Source organism: Saimiri boliviensis, chromosome 5 (genome assembly GCF_048565385.1).
Source record: "Saimiri boliviensis isolate mSaiBol1 chromosome 5, mSaiBol1.pri, whole genome shotgun sequence".
NCBI classification, from domain to species: Eukaryota; Metazoa; Chordata; class Mammalia; order Primates; family Cebidae; genus Saimiri; species Saimiri boliviensis.
In genome coordinates this window covers 13,860,052-13,875,972 of record NC_133453.1, presented here as the reverse complement: position 1 = coordinate 13,875,972, position 15,921 = coordinate 13,860,052, and the positions used below count along the sequence as shown (strand labels likewise).

The following is a 15,921-nucleotide window of genomic DNA, read 5'->3' as shown; positions in this document are numbered from 1 at the left end:
GCCCAGAAAAGTTAATTGGACGTGTTTTGAGAACAGCCAGCCAAACTTGTTTTTGAGTTCTGATTTATAGTTACTTGCTGGTTGACCATAAGAAAGCCTTTTGAACTTTGTTCTTTTAATGAATGGGGTAAGAATGATAGGAAGAGGTTCAAACATTTATTATGATACATCTATTCACAAGATGCTATTATTTATAGATACTATAACCTCATTTAAGAACCGATGAATGGAAGCTCAAATTATGCCTTGACTGAGCCTAATCATGTTGACCTAACGTTTCTGAGCCTTCCTCTTGTACTTCTCTGTAGGATGTGAATAATACTCTCTTGCTGGCAGGTTTTTTGTGAAATTAGATGATGCAAATTTATCCTGTGTGGTCTTTGCATTACAGCATTTCCTCAGTAAATCAGACCTATTATTTTTCTTTCATGACTATATCTCTGAGTTGGTTCTATCATTAGAGTTAAGCACTTTTTTTTTTTTTGCTTATTTTACTTAGAGTATGAAAGTTTTATAAAAGTTGCAGTTCTACATAGGATATAAAATAACATGTTCAGATGATATAAGATAATTTTAGTACTAAGTAACAAAAACTTATTAGAAAGGTAAAACTACTGTGTCTGCAAATGTTTATTTCAAGGTAATACATTTTTTTCATTATAAGTCATTTTGAATTTATCACATTGATCATCACCTTTATTAGATTATTATTGAATTGACCAAATCACTTAAACATTAACTGCATAGGTTTCTGTTGAAGCTGAAATACAAACAATACTTTGACAATTGCACTACGCTTAAGAATTTCTAGTGTTTTATATCATCAAAATTAATATTATTTAAGAATTTTTGGTTGCCTTTAAATATATTAACACTAGCCAAGCTCAGTGCCTCATGCCTGTAATCCAGCATTCTGGGAGGCTTAGGCAGGTGGATCATCTGAGGCCCGGAGTTTGAGAACAGCCTGGCCAACCTGATGAGACCCTGTCTCTACTAAAAATGCAAAAATTTGCCAGCTGCGGTGGCATGCGCCTCTAGTCCCAGCTACTCAGGAGACTGAGGCAGGAGAATCGCTTGAACCAAGGAGGCAAAGGTTGCAATGAGCTAAGATTATGCCACTGCACTCCAGCCTGGGAGACAGAATGAGACTGTCTCAAAAACAGACAAACTAATATATTAACACTATGAAATTACATTTTGAGGCACCCTTTGGTCCTAGCACTTTGGGAAGCCAAGACAGGTGGGTTGCTTGAAGTCCAGAAGTTGAAGACCAACCTGGGCAACATGGCAAAACCCTGTTTGTAAAAAAAATACATGGTGGCAGGCACCTGTAGTCCTAGCTACTCAGGAGGCTGAGGTGGGAGGATTACCTGAGCCTAGGAGGTTAAAGCTGCAGTGAGATGTAATTGCACCACCACATGCCAGCCTGGGTGACAGAGTGAGACTCTGTTTCAAAAAAAAAAAATTGAGGAGGGGGTATTACATAATAGTTTTATGTGAAATTTGAAAAGTTTTATCTATATATATATATTTTTTAACAGATTATCACTCTGTCACCCAGACTGGAGTGCAGTGGTGCAATCTTAGCTCACAGCAACCTCTACCTCACGGGTTTGAGCAATTCTCATGCCTCTGCCTCCTGAGTAGCTGGGATTACAGATGTGTGCCACCACACCCAGCTGATTTTTATATTTTTAGTAGAGGTGGGGTTTGCCATGTTTGCTAGACTGGTCTTGAACTCCTGGCCTTAAGTGATCTGCCTGCCTCAGCCCCTGCACAGTGCTGGGATTACAGGTATGAGCCACTGCACCGTGGTCGTTCTTAAAATAACATTTGAATAATCATTTTTTCCAGATTTATGAAACTTTGAGGCTTTAGCTTTTTTAAAAACCGTAATGTTACATAGGAACTCTCATTAGGAGGTTACCTATTATGGCCTGATTTTAGGATTCTGTGATATTTAGGATTTTTTTTTCTCCCCTAGAGCTATTTTTTTTTTTTTTTGAGACGGAGTTACGCTTTTGTTACCCAGGCTGGAGTGCAATGGCGCGATCTCGGCTCACTGCAACCTCCGCCTCCTGAGTTCAAGCAATTCTCTTGCCTCAGCCTCCTGAGTAGCTGGGATTACAGGCACGAGCCACCATGCCCAGCTAATTTTTTGTATTTTTAGTAGAGATGGGGTTTCACCATGTTGACCAGGATGGTCTCGATCTCTTGACCTCGTGATCCACCCGCCTCGGCCTCCCAAAGTGCTGGGATTACAGGCTTGAGCCACCGCACCCGGCCCTCAGTTTACTCTTAATAGTTGGACATCTCTAATATTTGATACTCTACAGTTGGTATTTTAAAAAGGAGCCAGAAGTGAAAATTACCAATTTGGTAATTAAAAAAAGAAAGACAGGAAAGTTGTAAAAATTTACCCATCAGAAAACTTGATAATGGAGAAAATATTTACTAATCATACATCTGATAAGGGACTTGTATTCAGAATATATAAAGAACTCTTACAACTAAATAAAAAGACAACCCAATTAAAAAGTGAACAAAATATTTGAATAGACATTTCTCCAAGAAGGGATAGAGATGGTCAGTAAAAGAAAAGACAATGATGAACAATGTGAGGAGGCAGAGAAATTAGAAACCTCATATATTGCTTGTGGGAATATAAAATGGTACAACCCCTTGGAAAACATTCTGGCAGTTCCTCAAATGGTCGTCGTAGAGTTAGCATGTAACTTAGCAGTGCCACTATTAGGAGTATACCAAAGAGGAATGAAAACATACATCTGCACAAAAATTTGTACACAGATGTTCATAGCATCAATTTTAATCATTGCTAAACGGTACAAACAACCCAAATGTCCATCAACTGATGAAACCAAATGTTGAATAGTTATACAGTGACAAATTATTTGATAATAAAAAGTGATGAAGCATTGATACATGCTACAACATGATGAACCTTGAAAACATTCTGCTGAGCGAAAGAAACTAGTCACAAAAGGCCGCACATTTGTGGTGCCATTTGTATGAAATGTCCGGAAATGGAAAGATAAAGTAGATGAATGATTGCCAGGGGCTGGGATTTTAGTAGTGGTGGGCAGCATGGGAAGTGACAGCTGATAGGTATGATATTTATTTTGAGGGGGGATGAAAGTAATTCTAAAATTAGATTGTGTTGATAGTTGTACAACCCTGAGAATATAGTTTTAAAAATTGAACTCTTTAAATGAATGAATTGTGTGTCGTATGTGAATTATATTTCCAAAAGTTGTATAAAGTCTAAAAAAAATTTTTAGCAGTTCAGGACCAGAGCTTGGGGGGGCATCTTGTTACAGACTGAGGTACATTGATTAATATTGGCTAACAGTCACTGTTGTCTAAAAGTCAGTGTTTGCCAGTGTATTTTGTGAAACATGTCTCCTGTAATGTTGTTAGCAAAATTCTATGGAAAGAATTCTGTGTCTAAATGCATGTGGGAAATGCTGGAATAAACACAGTTGAACCAATGTCATTAGTGCAGGACTGCTCCAAACCTGTAAAGTGCTTTAAGAAAGGAGATAAGTATAAGGGTCACATTTATTTTTCACAGGCACATCTCCCTCAATTAATCTTTTTTTCTATTTGGAACATAGTGATACTTTTTTAAGTTGGCAAGAAAGTTACATTCATTCAATATTTACTGCCCAACACTTTGATTTTTTGTTGCATTTGCTCTTCACAACAGCTTGAAGTGTAGATACTATTTTCTCTGTCCCTCTAACCCATTTGCAAATGAGGAAACAGAAGCTTATAACATAAAGTAACATTATGCAGCTAGTAAATGACAGAACCACAACTCAGAACCATTCAATTTCTTAATCATTCTTATGCCAGTTTTAAAAGTATTCCAATTTTAAATGCATGGAAATATATTTTAGAGACAGTCTTACTTCAGATTACTAAAACAAACAAAAAAAGGTTCTAGTATTTAACAATCTAGGTTAACTTTTTATTAATTTATATGTAACCTGTCTATCTTTAAACATGCCAGGTGAGTAAGATCTACAGAAGATCTGTTTTGCTTTTTTTCTCTCCTTTTCAGCCTTTATATTTTAACCTGAAAATACTGTTTACCTTTCTTATGAACTAGTATATTTAATAGTTTTTCCCTTGTAATACTTAATTAGTTCATTTGAGTTATTTGTGTATTTCTAGTTAATGTGCTGAGTTGTAAATAGAACAATCTAGCATTGTTCACGCTGTCTCCCAAGACTTGGTTTCGATCCCAAATGTAGATACTGGATAATTTCAGATGATTCTATGAATAGCATATTTAGATGTAGCTTATGATGCCTACAAAGCGTTTTTTAATGACTATTGAAAAGTTGATGCTTATTTGTTTAAAAAATTGATTTCATCACTGTTTCTTAATTTGTTATGTATTACTCTAATCTCCACTTTATTTCAAACAGTATAAATATTACAGTGTTGTGAAGTAAAAGGCTTATTTTGTAAATGTGCTTTTGTTATGTATTATGCTACCCCCTTAGCAACAGTGTGCTCTGATTTTATAACTTTTAATGAAACAAATTTATTTTTATTTTAACAATAGTTATCCACAAGTTAATTGACATTGGTCTCTTTATGGCTTTCCATAAGGCCTTTCTGGAGCAATGCATTCTCAAGTGTTTCCTCACGCTCATTTTGGTAGGTGGCCACAATTAATATCTAGATTTGTGTGGCAATTTGTCTACCTGCTTGTGGAAGCTTCTGCTAGTGTTCTGGATCCCTGCATGCGGAATTAAGTTTTTTCCGTGTTTTAAAATGGAGTGGGCATGGATGTGTGGCTTTCCGATTACATTGTATTTAAAATTCCATGAAAATATTTTGTAGTGATTTATGTATAAATGCTGAAAAGCATTACTGCTTACCTACATGGTCACATTAGAATGTTAATAGCTATTATGATTCTTTTTCTTGAGTTTGAATTCATGATACTTTGTCGCCTTTTTGATATAGCAAATCATTTTACTGCATTATTCCATGGAGTTTGGTTTTGCTTAACTGTATCCAAGTTTTGCTTTTTAGTGCTCTCTTAAAGTGATTTGTCAAAGTTATGTCAATGCATTGTTGTCTGTTATGAAGCCCTCCCATTACCCTTGCAGTGTGCTTATTGTTCTTTAATTCACTTGCTTCCCAGTGGCCTGTTTTTCCTTTTTTTTCTCATCAATAATATAAAAGTAATTTTCTTGATATTCTAATTAGGTTCACTGAGCAAAATTGCATTGTTGTAAACATTACGACTACAGGGATTATGTTGGACAACATCTATAACTTGTTTTTCAGCTTTTTAAAAATAAAATACATTCTGTGTAACATTTTTAGTGTTTAATTTCTGTGCATTAAATCAGTGATCTAATTGGTGAATTTGTTAAAATCAGTAAATTTAGTGAATTAGCATGTTATTTTGATTGCATCATGCTAAGAATATTTCATTATGTAATTACTAGTAGTCTATATTTAAGCAACATTATTGGCTCTTATTTTACTGAGACCCTTCCTAGAACATATAGTTGGCAGTTCTGTTTTTAATATTCACTAGTAATAAATAACATACTGCTCTGTTATTGCATGTGTTTCTATAATGTACTTTAGTTCCTAAGTGATTAGTAAATAGGGAAATTACGGCAGCATTCCACATATGTAGCAGTTGATAACACACATTTCCCCCAATGTGATAATAATACCTTGTCCATGAAGTAGTAACCAGCTAGACATGGCAAGGCAAGGAAGAGTACAGTAGCATTGAGTACTATGGCCATTTATTCTGTATTCTTTCTAAGAATGCAGTCTTTGTGGATTTCCCACTAATTTTGATAGCTCAGCTGCCCTAACCTTCCTTCAGTCTTCCAAAGCTGTCTTTATTTACCTTCCAGAAGAGGGTGGGAGTCCATATGTGTATATATATCCATATAATTGATTTAATAGGAACTTGTCCTTTAATTGTGTTATGGTTGTTAATAGAATTTTGAATTTCTCTCTGTTTCTCTCTGGCTTTAGTTACAAAGCTGCATAGGTTCTGAGTGGTCTGCCTCTAACTAAACCTGTTTTTCCTATAAGTCCTATTCTTTTTAACAAACTATTTTTCAGTGGTTTTTAAATTTTTTTCCAGGAACACGTATTATGTTATAGCAGATACTTCAGTAGATTAAATTTTGGTTGTTATTTTACTACATGTAGCAAAACAAAACTAAAAACAAAAATGTATACTAGTATACATTCACTAGTATACATGTGAATTGTGTGAATTGCATGATGATGAGCCTTTAAAAAGACTACTGTTTAGACTTGAATTTGTAATTTGAGAAATTTTCTTGGGATTTCAAATATCAGCTTTAGTAGTTTCATTCTGGTTATTGGGTTTTAGGAGAACAAAATTTCTACAGGTGATGTTAAAACAGTGTAGCACTAAAACTCATTGGTAACTTTGTTGGAATTTTGGAATTAACACTGCCTTTAATGTACATCCTAGTATTTTTCAAGGTAAATGATGTCTTTTTTACAATGTTGTGAGAAACTAAACATGTCTTCTTGTATGTAACTGATCAGCCCTTCTCTTCTCCTGTTAGCGGCAACCTTTGGCACTGCATCCATGAGCATGCCCACGGGATTTGGCACTCCTGCTCCCTACAGTCTTCCTACCAGCTTTAGTGGCAGCTTCCAGCAGCCTGCCTTCCCAGCCCAAGCAGCTTTCCCTCAACAGACAGCTTTTTCTCAACAGCCCAATGGTAAGATCTAACATTTGGCAAGCTGTAAGTTCATTTTATATATTCTTTTCATATCATAATGTTGTGTGCTTGGGCAGAAAGACTTTTCTAATGAATGCTATAGTATTATCTACTGAGTATTTACTACACAAAAATAAAAGCTTTTGGTGATTTGGACCTCAGAAAGCTAAGTGATTTTGTAAGCTTTTGTGAGCAGGTTACAATTTATGGGAAATCAGTGACTATGTAGAGTATTTCTTCATTCTCAGAGTTTCTAGAGCCTTTTTCTGATTAATTTGTCTTACATGTTCTAATATGCCTCTTGATTTTTAAAGGAGACTTCATAGACCTAAAATGTTGGTTTTTTTTTTTCCTTTCATCACAGAAATATGTACCTTTGTGTGTGTGAAAGAGACTACTTTTCTAATTTGATAACTACTGTAGTTAGAGTTTGTTATTTGATTTTAGGAAGAGATGGGAAGATTGACTTGACCATTTTTACCTATTTCTGTCATTTGCTCAAGTTTTAAGTGTATAGATTTGAAGATTCTTGAATCACAACTACATTTTTTTTTTTTAAAGTAAATGGTTATTTAAAAGTCTGAAATATGGACCATGGAAGAGCCATAAGTAATAAAAGTATTTTCTACAAAATATTGTGATGTTTACATAGAAATCATTGCGTTGTCTGCATGGCCTGTCCCAAATAGTCACAAACTCATCTAGTAATGAAGTCCTATGAATTTTAGTTATTGAGACAAGTTGGCATGAAAGAGCTGAATGAAAGTTCTCTTGGCCAGGTGTGGTAACTCATGCCTGAAATCCCAGCACTTTGGGAGGCCAAGGCAAGTGGATCACTTGAACCCAAGAGATTGAGACCAGCCTGGGCAACATAATGAAATCCTATCTCTACAAAAAGTATAAAAATTAGCTGGGTATGGTGGCATGTGGCTGTAGTTCCAGCTACTTGGGAGACTGAGGTGGAAGGATCACCTGAGCCCTGAAGGTTGAGGCTGCAGTGAGCCATGATTATGCCTCTGGACTCCGGTCTGGGCAATAGAGTGAGATCCTGCCTCCAAAAAAAGAGTTATTTTAAGACATGCTACTGTCAGTTTTTCTTTGGTATCTGAAAGAGCTTGAGGACTAACAACTTAACTTTGATACTTTATTTTTATTGCTCTGATAGGAATTTCTCTGAAAGTTATTATGAGGCTTTATAAGCATGAGATTGTCTCTTAAAGATAGAGGTTATAATTGGTGGTTCTGTTTTAACAAGGTGCAGGTTTTGCAGCATTTGGACAAACAAAGCCAGTGGTAACCCCTTTTGGTCAAGTTGCAGCTGCTGGAGTATCTAGTAATCCTTTTATGGTAAGCAAAATTTAAAATTAAGTACTTTATAAGTTGTTAAATCTTATTTTTAAATTAGGAATAGCAGCATGTTAATATTCCTAGATGGTATTTGGTATCCTTTTGATGTGACATGGTAAAATTGTACAAATTGACTTGGAGCCATTATGTGTGATCCCTTTCTGACCTTTTCAAAAGACTAGTTGGAAATTAAAGCATTGCAGTAGTTCAGCTGTTTTATAATATGATACTTATTTGCTTTCTTGTCAAAATAACACTTTATCAGAGGCCCTAAGAATTGATGAACATAAAAAAGAGGTCTTAAGAGCCAGAAGTTTCATTTGAATCTTTTCTAAGTGCTTTTTAAGACCATTCTAATATTCTTCCTAGAATCTGTTACAAGAACGCTATGAAATAATGGTTATGAAAGACATAGTACAGTTCCTGACACTTAATAGTTTTGTATAGCATATTGCCAATAACAAATAAATGTTATTGCCAATAATTTAAAAAAATTCTTAACCAAAATGTCTAATTAAATAAAATTAAATTCAGTGTAATGTTTTTATATTCTGTACATGTACCACTTTTATCTTTTTATTTGTCTTATGTTTTCCTTTAGACTGGTGCACCAACAGGACAATTTCCAACAGGAAGCTCATCAACCAATCCTTTCTTATAGCCTTATATAGACAATTTACTGGAACGAACTTTTATGTGGTTACATTACATCTCTCCACCTCTTGCACTGTTGTCTTGTTTCACTGATCTTAGCTTTAAACACAAGAGAAGTCTTTAAAAAGCCTGCATTGTGTATTAAACACCAGGTGATATGTGCAAAACCGAGGGCTCCAGTAACACCTTTTAACCTGTGAATTGGCAGAAAAGGGTAGCGGTATCATGTATATTAAAATTGGCTAATATTAAGTTATTGCAGATACCACATTCATTATGCTGCAGTACTGTACATATTTTTCTTAGAAATTAGCTATTTGTGCATATCAGTATTTGTAACTTTAACACATTGTTATGTGAGAAATGTTACTGGGGAAATAGATCAGCCACTTTTTAAGGTGCTGTCATATATCTTGGAATGAATGACCTAAAATCATTTTAACCATTGCTACTGGAAAGTTACAGAGTCAAAATTGGAAGGTTTTATTCATTCTTGAATTTTTCCTTTCTAAAGAGCTCTTCTATTTATACATGCCTAAATTCTTTTAAAATGTAGAGGGATACCTGTCTGCATAATAAAGCTGATCATGTTTTGCTACAGTTTGCAGGTGAAAAAAATAAATATTATAAAATATGCTATTGTTTTTGTGTTCTTGCTGCAATGCCTTTACCAAAGTGGCCTTAAGTAAGAGTAGTGAATTGAGAACATCTTGAATTCTTAAAAGACTTCTTAGTGACTTTTTATAAAAAGGCCATGTAGAAAATTTATTAAAACTACTATGACTGCTACATTCAGGAACATGTCAGTGGTAAAGCATTTAAATGTAGCTTGTCAGATTTTCCATAATCCTTCTAATTTCTTTGCAGCTTATTAATTTTGTGAAATTTGTATATATGAAGAATTTGCATGTATGTGTATTTACAAATTTTTCTAAGTATCTTGAATTCTCAGACTGCAAAAGGCCTATTTTAACTATTGATTTTTTAAAAAACAATATTGTCTTTGAATGTATTGGAAGTAGACATGCATTAACTGTGACATTACTGCACCTCAGTTCTCTTCTTTTTTTGGGCAAATGATATTATATCTAGGATATTTGTTTATGTTTGTTTTTTAGGGGAAAGAAACTGGAACTCAGTGTTACCTTGAAGTTATGGGATACTTTGTTTAAAAAGGCAAAGATACTAAGTTTAGTATGCAACTCAGAAACTTGGAATAGCTTTTCAAAAAATGCCTCTGAGCAACCCATATAAATCACAAAGTCTGTGTGTTAGAGCTTATGCATTTGTTTTTATGAGAGATTTTAATAAATTTGATTATTTGCTTGTCCAGACTATAGCATATTAGCAGTTTAGAAGGGATGGCTTGCAAGGAAGGCAACTGGGAAAAAAAAACTCTGAGGAGCATACACTGTCCAAGACCATTAGTGTAAGGGCCACTAGCCAGCCTAGAGGACATCACTATACTACATCATCTGATGATCGGTCTTTACTGTGCCTCTAGGTAATCAAGGTAATGAAGGTGAAATTGCATACACAGATATGTAGTACATGTTTTAAAAGTTTTATCTTGAATTGATTAAAACTTTTTTAAAAGCTTTGGTATTCAAAGAGGTAAACGTCAATTTCCTCAAACATTTTATTCATGTTGAATGCCTTTTGCAATGATGACTGAGTTGTTATCATAGTATTTTAAAATCTGTATGGTGTTTTAGACTTGTTAAAACATTGCTGTCCAGTGTACATCTAGCTGAAAGTGTGGTTTGTCTGAACCATTTTAATAAGCAAGATGTCTGGGAAATCTCTGCCTCTTTTCTGAGCAGTATGCCTCTTCTTTTAGAATTAAATGAATGCTTCACAGGTCCAGGTGTGTGTTGATGTAGACTTGAAATGTTTCTACATTTTGGGGGACTTCCTCAGCCCTTTTCATTGAGGGAAACAATATTTGAATTTCTGTTTTAGATTGTATCGGGTCCCAGTTGATTCATGTGTACGAAGTTATACTACCTAATTATAGGCCATTACCCAAATAACCTACCAGGCTTTCCTTCTGAGTAGTAAATTAAACAGTTGTTATCAACATAATTTTAAAGACTATTTCTTTTTCTGGGTAACTATTGAAGTTTGTAATTAAATGGGAGCTCCTACTCACTTTAAATTAGTGCTTATAAAATAGAAATGTTTAGTTTAAGAAGAGACCCAACCTGGGTATGGTGGTGCAGAGCCTGTAGTCCTAGCTACCCTGGAGGTGAGGTGGGAATATCACTTGAGCCCACTCCACTGCACACTAGCCTGGGTGATCAAGTGAGATCCTATCTCAAAAGAATTAAAAAGAAAAAAAAAAAAAAGAGAGAGAGGTAGCTTTAAAGTATTAAAAGTATTAAGGTAGTTTTTCTTATGATATTCACTGTTTATTATTAAAGAAAATTAGCTTTTGTTAGACTTTTATATTTAGATTTGTTCTAGTTTTATATGGACCATCAAAATTATGTTGAGTACTAAAAAGGAGAAAAAAATCCTGGAAGGGTAACAAGGCTGAAAAACCTCCAAATTTCCTGGCTTACTGGTTTAGTCAGATTGTTTTTCCTGTTCAGGTATCTATCTGCAGGTATCCCTGCTCAGGAAGGAAGATCTTTTTTTGGGATGGCAAACTTCTGACATAGTTTAAACACATTTTTTCCTCATTTTTTGAAATAGAGAATATTTTATTATTTTTGTGAAAAAATAATTCCTTCTATTAATTTGTAAAAGCACATCATTTCTTTACCTGTGAGATTCCGTGCCCCTTGCACACACACACACACACACACATACACACACACACTTACTTTCTCTCTCTCTCTCACTCACTCACTCACTCACTGTCACTCTTTAGTACAGTTCCCACCAATTGGCAACATGGAGAGGGTGACCTGGCTGCTGCTTTACCACTGTACAAACATCTCTGGAGCATTTTAGTCTCAGGACCGTAACTCTTACTGAAGATCCCCAAAGAGCTTTTGTTGATGTAGTTATATCTCTCAGAATTTACTGTATTGAAATTAATACTGAGATTTTTAAAAACATGTTTATTTAAATATAACAATAATAAACTACTTGCTGGCATAAATAACATTTTTGATAAAAATAACTTTTCCAAAGCAAAAACTAATGAGAACAGGAACATGTTTTACATTTTATGCATTAAAAAAAAAATGGCTTAATAAAAGCAGTGAGAGCATTCCAATTTAAAAAAAAATTACATAGCATACACACTGGAAAACTCCACTATGCCCTTGTGAAATCATGAGAATGAAAAAGATATATAATGTCTTAGTAAGACAATGAAAATAGTTTGACTTTTCACAGCCCTTCAAAGAAAGGGTTGTGGACCTTAAGGGTCTCCAGACCCTTTGAGAACCACTATACTTTAAATTTGTTAGAACAGTATTCACTTGTTCTAACATACTACGCCCTGAGGTTTTTTTGTGTTTGCTAGTGAGAAAAACTGAAATTGCAGATGTTTTAACACTAACTACTTCAAGGTAATAATAGCAGTGGTATTACGTATGGGGTGTATATCAGACAGTCACTTGCCAAATGATTTTCATATTTCGTCTCTTACAGTCCCTGCAGTGGACCCATACTTTTAGGATGAAAGAAGCAAAGCATAGAGAGGTGAAGCTAGTGGTAGCTTTTGCTCTGGGGAACAGATTTGGATTAAAATGCTATCACATTTCTTTACGAGTACATACCTTCTTAATATTTTGAAATTCTGAACAAGTTACATTCTATATCTTGTATACCCAAAAAAAACTTTAATCACTTGAATTCTTTTCATAATTTAATGCAGTCAGTACAGTTTATTCTTGTTTTTTTTTTTTTTTTTTTTTTTTTTTTTTAACTTTAGAAGTAATATGGTAACTAGTGGAGCCTGTTTTAAATTGAAGACTCATCTGAAGTATCATAGACTCCTGTTTTGTAAAGCGTTCCACCTTTATTGTTACAGTTTGTGCCCTATATAGTTTTAAAATTTACTTTTTAAATGGTAGTATAATTAAAATTTTTATTAAATTAACCTATTGTATTGAATCATCCTCATTAGTTAAAATTTTCTTTTTATATTTTAAAATTTAGTGACATTAAACTTTTCATGTGGTTATTTGTGAACAAATATATCACCACAATGTCATCTAGTGTGCTGCTGAATGTTTAACAACTCTTTCACGAAAGAAAAAAGGCCCTGTTTTGTAGTGTTTACTAATATTTGTGGTATAAATATTATCTCCATGGTGATTTTACCTGCCAATCTGATGTTGTTAAATGCGGTTTAAAGAGATAGCAGACCAGTGGCTCTCCCAAGCCTTTACAAACCAGCTCCAGCACAGTAAGGACATATAATTCCACAACTCATTAGTTACATTTATTGTTCATTTGATGATTATATCCAGTATTTGAAGAGCTTTTATGTTGTTAATTCATTCAGCAAGTATTTGGACACTTGTTCATTTTTAGAGATATACTTGGTGGGCACTGAGGTATTTAATCTGCAAAGAGCCAAGTGTTGTGAACCATGGTTTTAAAAAGTCCAATTGTTGTGCTTTTACAGGGATTGTACATTCAAGGCTTACACTCTGAATTCTCTGTACAGTTATGTTTTGTTTGACCAGCACAGTGTTTTAAAATGTTGCATTCTGATTTCAACTTTTTAAAATGGGGCATGTACTCTTAAGGTGGCCGCTAGCCTACCACTCTCAGTTTTCCTTAGTCTCAAACATTCACATGCTTTTCAAGGCCTTTGAGTTGGCAAATCCTGAATAGATAGTGAAGGTAGGGAATGGTTCTTCTTTTGCCACATCTTAGTCTGATTTTGAAGTCAGTTGTGTAAGTTTGGACTGACAATGGTATTTCCCAGTGAAGACTGTTGCCAAGAATTCATACCACTCTGGTTATTTTATTCTAGTGGATAAAAATTCAACATATATTTCAGTGTATTTTTGAAATCTGTGCTTGTCCAACATAGGGCTGTAGGGGCTGATAAAATGAAAATGTTGTGATTTGAGCTTTTATAAAAAAGATACAGTGATGCTGGATAAAATATTTTAAATGGTTATTAAAATGCCCATAGTTTAATTTTTTAAATCGGTCCTCTGAAATCTTGATATGTTATGCATGTTACAATTTAAGCAATGAGAGTGAAATTTGAAGTCTAAATTCTCAGCATCTTCCCTCAATCTTGAGTGGAGAGACAGAGGAAGCAAATGCCAAGGAGCCTTCTAATTTTGACTATATGATCATTAACTAAAGGCAGCAAGGGGTTATAAACTAATCTTATATAGTCAATGTTTCATAGAATGCTTTGGTTGCAATCAGGTTTTTTAAAGACTTTAAAGGTTTTTTTGTATGTTATAATATATGCTTATGTTTTCTAAAAATTATGCCATATGCACAAAGGGCATAAAGTCAAAAAGTATGTCTCCCTCTGTGACTTTATTCTCACATCCAAGAGGTATATAATTTCTTGTATTCTTGTATAGTCTTTCAGAAATGTTATCATTTATTTTATGTATGCCTCTCTATATATGCCTCTTCCTGTTCTTCCTTATTTTAAATGTTCAGTTTTGTGACTTTGTTCTTGTTTAACTTGATTGTCTTTCCATATTACCACATCCAGCTCTAACCCATTATTTTAATGTCTCCAGGATTCCATTATATGGATGTCCCTTTGGGAGAACAGTTGTTTATAGACTTTTCTACTAAAAATATTGTTACAATGATAATATCCTTATGCATATATGAAGATTACTCTTGATTCTGCCTGACTGGAAACTTTTAATAAAATAGACATCATTCTATTTTGAGACTCACCAGATGTGTAGGTATGATCTTGTGCTTCCCTATTTAAGAAATTCTTCAATTTAAAGAAGGAAAAAAAAATCTCTCTAATTGACTGAAGATACATGAAAAATCCTATGCTTTTAAAATTAAAACTATTAAGGCAGTCAGTTAATTGAAAGATTGTGCAAGCTCACATCTATTTTGCACCTTAATTTTTTCATTGTCCCTACTCATGACTCTGAAAGTGCATGGCTTGGGGCTATATTTTGTTTTACAATTTGTTGGTATCGTGCCTTTTCTTATTTACATCAGCTTAGACTATACCTTATTTTTAAGAAGAGAAAATAGCAATTAACTATGGCAAACTCTATTTTGGCACAACCACATGTTTGTTCATTATTTCTTCAAAATTAGCTTCCTATGCTTTAGAAAAAAAAAATGTGAGTTATTACTCCGAATGTTCTGTTTCTGATTCCTTATGGTTTAGAGCTCAGAAATTTCTTAACTTGTATTTGCTGTTAGTCAAGCACAGGATTTGTTTCCTGCAAAAGTTTATTTTCCTTAAGGAATACTTGTCCTAATAGCTGATAGAAAGTACTTTTGCACTTTAAATCCTAGAAATAGGGAACAAGGAAACTTATTGAGAATTTCAAAAGAAAGAATAACAGGACCTTCTAGTCAGCAGGGCATGTTTGAAAAATGTTAATACACCATGATTTTTGAAGACCAATTTTAGTTCAGGAGGTGGTTTTAAATACTGGATGAAAACTTACAGGCTGATTTCAATATTCATTTCTGAAATGCTTTAGTATGATAGATAAATTTGGTTAAGTTCTTGTTCATTGTGAAATACTGTTGGAAGAATTTTTTTCAAAATAAAAACTTATGAATTTGTGTACCATTTGGGAATAGCCTCTTTCATTTAAATGGGTGTCAAATAATATGGAAAATTGGAAGAATATTTGTTTCTTTCGTCACTCACATTATGCATTCCTGTAAAACAGCCCATGTATTTACTTCCAGCTTAACCTGTTTTATTCCATTAATTAAACTTTTGCCATTTTTTAAATTAAAAAGTCTTATTTTAAAAAACAGGATCTTACTTAATTTGCAATATATTTTTTTCCTTCAAAGACTGATTTTTTCTTGCACATACCTTGATGTATGTTGGTTTTAAGAAAGCATTGTAGCTTTGCGCAGTGGCAGTATCATAGCCAATGAGGTTTATCCGAGACGCAATTATGGCTAATTGAAGAAAGCATTTTAATGGGATTTTATTTATCTTACTACTGTTGAAATTTAGAAGGTAAATACTGAACTGCGTTTTTCACAC

At 34.0% G+C, this 15,921-nt stretch overlaps 1 protein-coding gene and 1 non-coding gene across 10 annotated transcripts in view; both read left to right on the top strand.

Moving 5' to 3' along the window:
- The window catches only part of AGFG1 (ArfGAP with FG repeats 1), a 72,336-nt gene extending 56,850 nt beyond the window's left edge, over window positions 1–15,486 (top strand). For 3 of the 9 annotated variants that reach the window (XM_039469860.2, XM_039469856.2, XM_039469852.2), the window contains 4 exons: window positions 4,642–4,689; window positions 6,612–6,770; window positions 8,026–8,117; window positions 8,719–15,486. In XM_039469860.2, the coding sequence (XP_039325794.1) occupies window positions 4,642–4,689; window positions 6,612–6,770; window positions 8,026–8,117; window positions 8,719–8,778 (359 nt within the window). In that variant the 3' untranslated portion in view covers window positions 8,779–15,486. The remainder of the gene's footprint in view (window positions 1–4,641; window positions 4,690–6,611; window positions 6,771–8,025; window positions 8,118–8,718) is intronic. The other 6 variants (XM_039469861.2, XM_039469857.2, XM_039469854.2 and 3 more) reach the window with 3 other exon arrangements.
- A 290-nt stretch (window positions 15,487–15,776) lies between these two features.
- Window positions 15,777–15,921, top strand: LOC120364372 (U4 spliceosomal RNA). The gene has a single exon (XR_012517926.1). It is a non-coding gene; the product is annotated as a U4 spliceosomal RNA (small nuclear RNA).